At 37.9% G+C, this 11,712-nt stretch overlaps 1 protein-coding gene across 1 annotated transcript; it reads right to left on the bottom strand.

The window, feature by feature from the left end:
* Positions 1 to 1,631: 1,631 nt before the first annotated feature.
* On the bottom strand, positions 1,632 to 8,409 carry LOC140940657 (anoctamin-4-like). Its single transcript, XM_073389646.1, has 6 exons — positions 8,252 to 8,409; positions 7,551 to 7,882; positions 4,236 to 5,788; positions 3,574 to 3,698; positions 3,090 to 3,495; positions 1,632 to 2,091 (listed from the first exon to the last, which is right to left on the bottom strand). Exons 2-6 carry the CDS (start codon positions 7,842 to 7,844, stop codon positions 1,860 to 1,862), a joined length of 2,610 nt encoding a protein of 869 aa, XP_073245747.1. The 5' UTR covers positions 7,845 to 7,882; positions 8,252 to 8,409; the 3' UTR covers positions 1,632 to 1,859.
* Between the last annotated feature and the right edge of the window lie 3,303 nt (positions 8,410 to 11,712).

Here is an 11,712-nt window from a genome sequence, read left to right as displayed (position 1 = left end):
ACGCTTGGATAATATATTATGCAGATGGTTCATATGTGTTAAAATGACTAGAAATGCCTAAAAGTAAATGACCTCATTGTTTCTCCTCCCAATAATCAACTTGTGTATATAGACCAATTAAATTATAAGCTTTATGATAACATCCGAAAGAGGCGATTCTTTCAATAATCTAGGGGGTCTTTATAAAGCAACAGTACGGTGAATTGACTCGAGGTGCCGTCTCTCCTGCCATATTTTTTTTCGTAAGTGCAAATGGCCTAATTCAGTCTCACTTATGGATACTGTGTAGATGCGACAATGGGATAAATAAGTTTTATTTACCGTTCAAAGTCTAACTATTTTCTAAGTACAAATGAACACGCGCTAGAATACGACGATTTACCTAGAGGGTAAATTAAAAATTATAGTTCTTCAAGAAGCCATAGAAGCCCATTAGCTAGGAAGTATAGTTGACGGTTTAATACAATTTCAGCTGAATAAATTTCTTCAGAAGTATAACTGAAGAGTGTGTAGAGTCTAATGCAAAAGTTTTCAAAACCCAGCCAAGGACGATAGCCCATTGTCCATGGCCGCGGCTCGAAATTGCTCGTAATGTCCGACTCTATCAAGGAAGTTTTAAAGGACCAAGAGTGACGTCAGAGGGACATGTTCTTCGAACTCTATGAAAAACATTTTTATAATTAATACAAAAAGAGGCATGTGCCGAAACCCAGACGATAGATTCTGGACGATAGACAATGGACTATAGACGAAGAGTATACAACCATACGCCTCAATTACGCTTCTTAAGGTGGCTCCGTAATTAACATAAGAGCATTTAGCTGTGACAAATTTTCCGTCATAACTTTTTGGTTTTTAACGCGATGGCTGCGAAACTTTGCAAAGAACAACAGATAACATTCCGCAATAATACGAAATATTCCGATTTCATTGATCGTAAATATTTCTTGAGAAATTAGCGCTTAAAAGGACCCTACTGTTCAAAGAAAATCGCGTCTAGTAAAAAAATTTGCTGATATTTTTTACTGAAATTTCTGGTATCGGCTTTACTTGATTTAATAAATATGCCAGAGGAATTTCAGAAAAATCGTTGGAGCAGAAGTCCGTAACTAAAAGTCAATCAAAATTCAGCTGTGAAATTGTTTTGGAATTTCAAAAATAAATAACTATCAGGAAGAAGGAGACACCAGTTTCAATTTTTGGGACAAGTAAATTCAGTGTTTGCTAATTATGAAAACAGTATCAATTAAAGCCGATACCAGAAATTTCAGTAAAAAATATCAGCAAAATTTTTTACTGGACGCGATATTCTTTGAACAGTAGGGTCCTTTTAAGCGCTAATTTCTTAAGGAATATTTAACATCAATGAAATCGGAATATTTCGCATTATTGCCGAATGATATGTGTTGTTTTTTGCAAAGTTTCGCAGCCATCGCGTTAAAATCGAAAAAGTTATGACGGAAAATTTGTCACAGCTTAATCCTCTTGTATTAATTACGGAGCCACCTTACCAGCAATGCACACGATCATTTCTTCTTTTCAGGATGCAAGGTACTTCTTATCAACAAGTCATGCATTGAGTGTATTTATGTTGCGTCACTTCGAGTCATATGTAGGAAATCAGGTATAACCTGTGTGTAGCTGCTAATAACTCTCCGCCGTATAAGGGAGGAAGAATAAAATTGACATCAGGAATGATTTTCAGATAAACATGTTCTATCCAATCAAGATCCACACACTCTTTTCGGCACATTTTGGTAACCCCCCACCCCCATCATACCTCGGGGAGGGGGTTATAACGCTCAATCCGTGTATCACGGAGGGCTAAAAGACTATTTGTGTATTGTGACTTTATCAAATCACACATTCGCATTATTTTCATCCCTGAGTATGGCCTTCTCCAGCTCCTTCTCTTTTTTCATCTTAAATTTCAGCTCTTCTGGGATGTCGGAAATTATCCATGCAATGAAGGCAGTTATGGAATACACAACAAACTGAAAAATGAGAACGAAGGCAAGTCTGGCGGCCAGGATGTTCCAGTACTCGCTCGAGCGCTTGTAAGGATAAGTGTCCTCAAAGTAACCCTTATACCTGAAGGAGCAAAAAAAAAAAAAAATAGGAATATGTTTAAAAGCATGTTTCTGAATCATTTGTGCTTTTTATGACCATTGTTAAAGACATCCACCTGGAATGTAGCTTCAGTTTCTTTGTATCAAAGCATTGACACTACAAAGTGTCTACGAAATAAGCTTGGAATGATCCGAAGGAATAAAATTTGTAATTACAATTTCTCATGTTTAAAAGGACCATGTTTCATTCAGACTGATCGATTTTTCATGAAGACAATTTATAGCCACTGGGATGGACCTACAAAAGGACAACGAATTTCGCACCATAGAATTTTTCCATAAAACTGCACGTGTTGGTCACGTGATGCATTTTTAAACAATGTTAAAAATGACGTTTTTTATCTAATTTCTGTTTTGAGACTAAACATTATTAAGTTTCAATGCGTTGAATCGTGTCTTTTTTACAAACCTTTGGTGGAATTTGACTGTCTCGTTTTGCTGTTGTCGATAAGTTACAAGGATGCAAAACACGAGTAAAAGTAAATGTCACCATGGTATTCGACACGTCAGTCCAAAGGTTCTATATTAATAATATCTTGGATGACAAATTACTCCTTAATTTTGGCTCGAAGTTTCAGCGTCAATTTATAATTTGACATGTGAAATTATAAAATTGCTTCCAGGCAACGTTCAGACGTCTCAGTCAAGTGGCGTCGAAGTTATAAGTTGTCAGGGCGTTAAAAGACGTTTTAGAAAACCTAAACATACAAAAGAGCTCATCAACGAGGACTCTCACAGGTATACTTGGAACTTGTTGAAAATTTCCGAAACTTGTGAACTCAAACCACAGCTTGTGCTATAAATTTTTCAGTGCGTGGAGTTCTCGATACTCGATAATCAAATAAGTAAAAAACCACGATTGTAAGCGTAACATTAATTAAACTTTGGACAAAACGCACGTGAAGTCATTTCTATATTTCACTCGTCACCATTTGATTACACATACTAAACGAATATTACCTGCAGTAATCTCGTGTGTAGTTGAGATTCTTTGTAGGATCTGTTGGCTGAGTGCCATTTTCCCATGTATAAAGGGTTTTCAAATCAATGAAGGCAAGACTGTTATTGACGTATCCCTCAAGCGTCCCCTTATTTTGTGAGTAAATCATCTTGTACGTCAGTTTTGGGATGAACTCGGAGGTGAACGCCAAAACAAATGCGTTGACGAGTACTGAAACCTTGGTGATGGTCTCTAAGACGTTGTACCAGGCCCCTATGTCTTCCACGCGGGTGGCGTTGGGCCGGCGGAAGTGGCATAAGAAGTTGATGGCATCCACTCTGATCTCCACCACGACGTTGATGAGCGCAAACAATGGTCCAAGGGGAAATGCAGCGACAAACATGGTTATAAAGCCGTACTGTAAAGCTAAAACAACCACAACAAAAGTAAACACATATTGCCCAGGATTTATGATACGGAATCAAACCTGACTTAATTACTCACCGATTTCGAGGTATTCCCAGAACATAAAATTCCTTTCTAAAGGGCTTAAGTCGTAGTCCAATTCGTATTGTGGTCGAATGGCATCTTTTGTTTGTGCTCGTCTTTTTTTCAGCAACATTATGTACCTAATGAAACCGAGGCAAGAAAACTGTTATATTATACTGCCAGTAAGGATCGATACTCACTAGTGTATTTAATGGTGGAGCTCTCTCGCGCGCAAAGCGCGGATAGCGGAGCACCATGGATAAGAAAATTTGGTAATCTGTGCATCCAAGAAATTTTAGTTCTGAGAAGGGAAATGCTAGCGGCCACCTAAGGTGAAAATGAGCGGCAGCGAAAAAAAAAGTGAAGAGGAACACATAAAACGTGTAACTAGGAAGTTTCTTGAAGTTTCTCGTTGTATTCGTGCAAAGGTTAGAAAGTGCTAGCATAAAAGCACAAATTGCTTTCAGATACAAATTCTCTCGAGAGGTGTACGCATTTTGCCGAAACCGTACCTTGCCAATGACTTTCCAAAAAAGTGAACACATAATTAATTAAGTCGAAAATAAGTAAATTACATATATAACTTAAGTGCCACGGTACAGCGCTGGAATAGGGTTTTTTGGTTTTGCTTAAATGCATAGAAAAATATTATGACAGGAGCAGGAACAGAAACTTACGGTATTCCAATTTCAGTGATGTTGTAGAAAATTTGCTGTCCGACCATGATAGTGGCGATTTGAATGGCAAGTTCTAAAAAGCATCCCTGCTCACTACAGCTGTCGAGTCGATATTTGCCTAGCACCCTTGTATACCTTCCAGGTGTTCCAACAATGAGCTCAGACTTAAAGAAAGCAATGTAGAAGATGGATGTATAATTATTAACAAACTGGAACAAGGCCATCTTCCTGGTGAAGCTGTCTTTGTAATCCGTCTGGGTGGGTGGGTTTTCCCAGTCAGTGAGCCAGATTGCTAGCTTGTTGTAAAGAAACTGTAAGATATTTATGACCACCAGGTTAATCAAGGCAGCAGTAACCGTTGTTAGGATTCGAGCACCGCTTTCCAGATTTCTGTTGGAGCTACTACTCAAGACTGCAAAAACGGCTGCTCGGTAGACAACAACGCCGATCATGGCGACGATAACCAAGAGAATCATAAAAGCGATGATACTGAAAACCAAACTCAGTCGACGAAATCGCTTAACCTTCTTTTTATTTGGGCTAATTTTTCCAGTTTTTGAGTCCGGTTTATAAGGATTCAGCTCTTCCTCTGTTAAACTTGACACGTACTGGGGTCGGAGTTGTTCTTCTTCTTCTTCAAATTCAGATGTGTGCCATTTGTGTGCAAGAGTCGCTTGACGGCGTTTCCAGAATTCCAAGAAAAGGGTGGCCCAAATTGATGCGAAAAAGGCCAAAGCAACGGTCGCGTCATTGTCAAAGTAGTGAGTAACCTTCGCGTACAGACAGGTGTCGGGGGCTAAATTCCAGTAGCTACACTGTTTGTCACACAGCGGGCACATGTACCAGACGCCGCGGTTATTCTCACTGCAAAGATCATGGATTGGAATATACGAGCCTGCAGACGCAATTCCATAGATGAACACAATCAAAGCAAATATGGCGAGAGGAACCAACATTGCAGTGTAGAATCCCATCCAGGCGAAGTACAGACCGATCTCGTGACCGAAATAATCCTTTATGGCATCGTAAGGCTGGTATTTAAAGATTCTACCAAATGTAGCCCAGTCTCTCTTCAGCTGGTGACGAAGCTTGACATCAGATTCATCACTTGCGACGTCATGCTTTCCCTCGTGTAATGGGTAACAACTCTCGTAGGCACCGTCATAAAGAAGCTTGGAGAGTCCTACATCATTAGGTTCCTCCGAATATCGGGTAGTGGTTAGGATCTGCTGAATTAGATGCTGTCGGTCGATGTTTGAGAAAAATGTATCCTCGTTGAAATCCTGGTGTTGAATGTATGCCGAAAGGCGATCTCTCCGGAAGTTCCCCATGAAATGGTCAGGACACGCATGTACAGAAGCATCCCGTATTTCTAAAGGATTTTTCTGTGTTACTTTGCCTGCTATGCTCGAACCAAAGAAGAATTCCAGCCAAGTTTCAAAGACGGTGTCGTTAATCTGAAGAGGAACTTTCATCTTCGTTCTTTCAGCTCGTTCAGAGAGAACCTCCCATGGAGCGTGAATTAACACAAAATGTCGCATCAGTTCACCATCCTACATAAATGGGCAGACAGAGTGATGTCAAAGTTATGCCACATTTAAAACATGGATTTTATCGTATCACAGCCTCTACATTAACCTCATCTCATTTCCCATGCCCGTCCCTTTGCAAGTCTCCCACTAATTTAGTTTTGCCATAAATAATACTGACACTTTGTTTGGCCCACTCCCTCAACTGCTCCCCCAAAATTTTACATTAAGATGAGAGGAGCTGGCAGGAGAGGTGAACATCCACCACTTCCCTATTCCCCATAACACCTTGTTTGTCTCATCCCATCCTTCCAACAAAAGGCAAAACGGTATAATCGCCAACCTTTTATGGCCTTCAAAGGCATGACCGGTCACGCCCCTGAACATCTCCCAATTTGTTACCATACCCGTGAGCATGTTAGTAAACGAATATAACTTGGAATAGCCAAAAGCAAAACAGCCTCTTTCTTAGAAGCCTCCGGATGAAGAACCTTTCAAGCTCTAGGATAATTAAGAACCTTTTCTAAAATTTAGCCGTTAATTTTCTGTTTAAGTTTTTTAACGAACCAACTTTAGCATAATTATATTCTTTCCAATTAATAAGTCCAATATAGTATTTTTTTATTTTATTTTATTTTATTTTTTTTTAAGTCCAATATTGTAACTAGGAATATATTAAGTATTGTGATTAAGAGTTGGGGATTGGTTAAATACTAATTATCGTTCCTGAAAAGTCCCTTTGTGGAGGAGAAAACAAAAAAAAGATTTGGATTTAAAATGATACATCTCAGGGGCACCCAACGACTGTTTTCTGTGAAATATCCTTTCGGAGAAGCAAAAATTGCCTAATATTTTCTATAGCTTGAGGGGGGCTAAAAATTTCTATATGACCGTTCCATTCATGTATAATTTTCAAATCTTAAGTAATAAATATCCTACGATTTTCTGAAGTTTAATTTTTCCCATTTCACTACCCAGGTTAAACTATTTTTCGTAGAGAAAGGAACCTAAAATTTTCGGAATCGAAACTACGATGCAAACTAGGAGATATCGGAGAAATTCTCCCTTTTGTAAAACTTTAAATTGCTGCTAAAATTTTCGTGAAAATAATACTGAACAGATATAAATTTTTTAGCGCTACTTAGAATACATTTCTAGACATCTAAAAGTACTCTGGATAGCCAAAAGAAGGAAACCGTCGTTGGGTGCTTCTGACATCTGAAGAGATCGACGGTAGAACATGGACAAACCGTAAGCACGGTTTATGTTTCATATTAGGTATTTGAAAACGGACCTCTGGAACCAGGGTACTTCTGATCAGAAGAGGTTCCGTCATTACCTGAACTGTGAGCACAGAAATAACGTTTTAAATAAAATATAGTTGAAATGTTGTTTTTTTTTTCCTGAGCAGGATAGTAGAAATTAAACGAAACAGTGAAAACCTATTTTGTTTATCTACATATTTATTTATTTATTTATTTATTTATTTATTTTTATCCATTTATTTATAAATTTGTGGAATAACTGATTTGCATCTGGAACAACATTTCTAAAAATATGCATGTGATTGGCACACAAAGTAAAACCTGAAAGGGCATGAATACTGAAAATATTGCACATGATCTCCATCATCAGCAGTACACATTGACTTACAGACGCTGCTTCTTTAAGAAAAAAATGTAATATACCTATTTACTCTAGACTTTTAAGACTTAAGCTAAAATGTAATTAGAAATACGCATGATTGCCCATTTAATTGACATTAAATAAATTCTCAAAAACGCACCTCATCAGCCTTTGTTCGCTGATGTAGAATAAGACCTTGCTTTTCCAGCTCTCTTTCAAAAGAAGCTCTCAAAAGCGCTAGTCTGGCGGCATCTGCTGCAGATTCCTCGTCCATTGTTTCATCATGTTGTGAAGTTTCGTACACTAAGACGTAATCAATCCGTCGATCTGGTTCACCATCGTTCGAATAACCTCCAGCGGCCCGCAAGCGTGTTTCATCGGTATTTGCTTCTTGCACAGGATCAATTTCGAATAATTCCTCTTCATTTAATCTTGTAAATGGCACCGAGCTCATGTTTAACCTCGATGAATTGAGTCCAAACTCTCAAGCCGCTATAAAAGAGTCAAAAGAATAATGATTAGAAGGCCGAAATTTAAATTGCAAGTTTGACTCGCTTCATTGACCATTTGACAGAGCACTTAATATATATATTCTAAGACTATTGTAAGAAGAGCATCAATACCTAACATTTATCGTCGGGATTGACTTTCATGAAAAAAAAGAAAGAAAAGTCGGAAAAAGAAAACGGTCGAATTTCCCTATAGAAGAGCTTTTGTTTGTCAGCACAATATAATATTGTTTCCCACATTCATATTTCTTATTTAATACCATATTTTTTGTTCACCTGTTGTTGTTTTTTTTCCTTGATTTAATTTTGTTTTGTTATGCGGTTGTTGTTTTAGAATCGTGCACGCTCTTACCTTTTTTAAAGACTTAAAAATATTCTTCTAAGCTCATCTTTGCCAAGCTTATAAAAGTTGTCTTAAAGGAGGCTGCTACTTTTGATCTTTTCGAAGACCTTTGTGAGTTCTGGCTGGATATGACTCCCTCGTGATTTGTATGCCTATGTCAGTCTTTTTCTAACTTGGAAGGCACGTGCATTGCCAAACTTGAAGTGACCCCTAACCTCAAAACAGTTTTATCTACTTCAGTAGTAATTAGTATGGCTTGAAAACATTAAAGAACAATTTATCACATGACCATAAATGTTGCAATTTGCGTATAACAACTGTTTCATGGAAATGCATATACTTCATTTTCAGCTGCTTTGTCGGTGGGTCCTGAGCCTGACAGATCAAGATTTAGACAATTACTTTAGAACGTTCGAAAATGAATGAATGAGAAAACTTACTAATTCGTTGTAGTGATAATGAAACATGCTTTAAGATATATTATTAGCGTGGCCGGATGAATCTTCTTAATTTTGTATTTTCGCAAGGTTCACAAGTTAAGGTTGCTAAAAAATACCTGTCTAATCATCTACGCCCCCACCTCACCAACTCCCTAATTCAGCACATTCGACTTTTACGGTCATGTAGATTCACGAATCGGCTTGTTTCAACATTGCTCTCTCCTTGACAAAAACGTGACTAATTGTCTGTAATCAACGTTTTCAGGTATCAAGAAGTTCTGACCACTTTTACTCACTGAGCCTACCCAGCAAAATACCCCATTCATCATTAACAAATTTCGATTTCTTTGACGATGCTCGTACAGTGTTCAGATCGCCGATCACGTTTCCAGTGACTTGAGTTTAAAGCCACTTGCTACCATGGACCGAGGTCAGCGAAGAAGACACGTAACCTCGGAATGAGTGTTAATATAAAAACCCTGAATTGCGGTATGACGGAATGCTGTATCGTACACTTAGCATTCAAATGACATATATATACATATATATATATATATATACACCCGTTTTCAAAAAGGTTTTCATATAGAGAGATATATAGATAGATATATACTTTTGTTTTCTTGCACGTGCGCCCGTGTGCATTTACACTTGTTATTGTCCAACTTGTGAAAAAACTTGGTTAAACGATAAATTTTCTTTTCGTCAGGTTCTTTGTTCCAATTTGTCAATTAAAAAAAATAATGCACCAACATTGTCTACAATTCTCTTGATTTGCATTCTTTTGAAAATTGAAGAATGCGGAATTCGGTCAGTTGTAGGTCATATCATTGTTGTAGTCACAGGATAAGGAGAAAATCATCAAAGATTTTCATTTTCACAACAATGCAGATGAAATGAAGAAAAAAAAGTGTTTTCGAAACCGCTGATTTTTTTTTTTCTGAGAAGGAAGATGTGACGGTGGATGTCGATACTGGATACGTGGCAAGGAGCAAAAATATCATGATCATAGCAGTTGATTAAAACGGACCAAGACGTTGACTAGGTTCATAGAAGTAGATTTTATGATTACCATGATGAGCGGGTCATACACATTAATGTGTCACCTTTTTTCGTGTAAAATCACGGCCTGTAAGGCAACGTCTCACTGAAGACATAACAAACTCTCGGCCAGAAATGTTTTCAAGTTAGTTTGACAGTTTCTCTTAAGCATGCATCTGGACAGCGCATTTTTTAATACACCCCGTCAATGAAAATGCTTCGTCACTTGCTTGGCCTATCAATTCGGTGACACCACATAACTCGGCTGCTTCTTCGCGGGCTGTTTTCCTCATTCCCAAAATCAGTCAAATAATTCGCCATTGCTAATTTGTATTGCAGGGCGGATGCTCTTTTCTAAAAAAACTCAAACGACATGTTCTTTTCAAATTGGAACAAAGAACCAGACGAAGAAAAAATTTATCGTTGAACCGAGGTTTTTCACAAGTTGGACAATAACAAATGAAAAATGCACACGGGCGCACGTGCAAGAAAACAAAAGTATATATCTATCTATATATCTCTCTATATGAAAACCTTTTTGAAAACGGGTGTATATATATATATATATATATATATATATATATATATATATATATATATAGGAAACGAAGGTGTGAAACACAACAACAAATTTGAAGAACAAAGGAAAACTTGAAAACTTGAACTTGCTGAAAACCTCTGATGGCAAAAACAAGCATACTGAGCCAACACAGGAAATCTTAAAAATGGCGGTTTACTCTGACTAGCAAAATCTGTACGCTCTAGGCAAAGAGCTACTCGTGACATCACTACGTGCTTCTGCGTCTGTTTCTTTATACACGCTGTCTCCTTTAGCTTGCGAGAGCATCCGGTTTTTTCGAGTCTAGTTTCACCCGCTTTTATTTTTCGGAGGGAGAGAAGCGACGACCGGAGATACGTCTGCGGTTCGCACGCTATGTTACCTTTCAATTGCTGGACTTTAAAACTCTCGACAAAGGCGAACAAGCATTTTCATATTCCCATCGGGGGGCAAAGAAGGGGAAGGTGGAGGGCAATTTGGTCCCCCCCCCGCCTCCTCTAATATTTCTGCTGTGATATGATGATATTGCACGATTAAAAATTACGTTCATGTAGCCGGTCATGACCGTTAGAAAATAATGTTTGACTCTTTTAGGAACCAGCGCTGCTGGAGATTCAATGAGTAGTCAAATTGGCCAACCTCCTGATATCTTCAACCTTTCAAACTAAGGGTAGTTCCAATTAAAAAATTTACTGCTCAGACTGTTTATACGGTTTTAATATACACAACATTTGGAAATTAAGCCTGCAGCTTTATTAAAACATTCTTGACTTGACTGTTACCGTGGCAACTGTGGGCAAACGTATAATTTAAGTTTGTCTTAAAATAAACGAAAGACTACGTACAGAAAAGAGAGGAGTCTGCTGATAACCTCTCTTTAGTCCGGGATCTGCTACCATTGGTATCCACCACTTTTTGTAATTTTTGGCTTGCTATATTGTTCCGCGTTAGAAGCTTGAAGTATAAATAAATCGAATGTTACATGAATTTTTTTTTAACAATATGATCTTGAATATCTCCCCTTTATTTGGAAACTTTAGTTCTTAGTTCGTTGGGGTGGAGACGAGAGCGTGGCTCATGCAGTAACTAACAATATAATTATTTTATTTCAAGGTAAATCAAAACTTTTTGCGTTCGTCTTTTTACCTGATTGTTATCAGAATTAACTTAGCATATAATACGTTCTTTTTCACAACATTCACCGTGATTCTAAGCCTAGATTTTCAGTTTTTAAAGAAACAACTTAATTTTCCAGTCACGGGGTTAAGCTTGTCCCTGTTCTTAACCATTTACATCCACGGTCCAGGTCAGACCATGATTTTTTGGCTAGTGATCGCAAGGGGGAATTATTCACTATTGGTAAAAGGTAAACATGTAGCGATGGCAAATATATTTTTCCGCTTTATATTTTTCCGTCTGATGGGCTTCAT

The sequence above is a fragment of the Porites lutea genome, chromosome 6 (assembly GCF_958299795.1).
Source record: "Porites lutea chromosome 6, jaPorLute2.1, whole genome shotgun sequence".
Taxonomy (NCBI): Eukaryota; Metazoa; Cnidaria; class Anthozoa; order Scleractinia; family Poritidae; genus Porites; species Porites lutea.
The sequence above is the reverse complement of the archived record's forward strand: the minus strand, read 5'-3'. Positions and strand labels throughout refer to the sequence as shown.

Bases quoted from the DNA above. Each gene is read 5' to 3' on its own strand.
- LOC140940657 (XM_073389646.1), bottom strand. From the start codon at position 7,844: ATGAGCTCGGTGCCATTTACAAGATTAAATGAAGAGGAATTATTCGAA. The intron at 3,496-3,573 runs GTGAGTAATTAA...TGGTTGTTTTAG, and splicing joins CTGGGAATACCTCGAAATCG to CTTTACAGTACGGCTTTATA. The intron at 2,092-3,089 runs GTAATATTCGTT...TTGCTCCTTCAG, and splicing joins TACACACGAGATTACTGCAG to GTATAAGGGTTACTTTGAGG.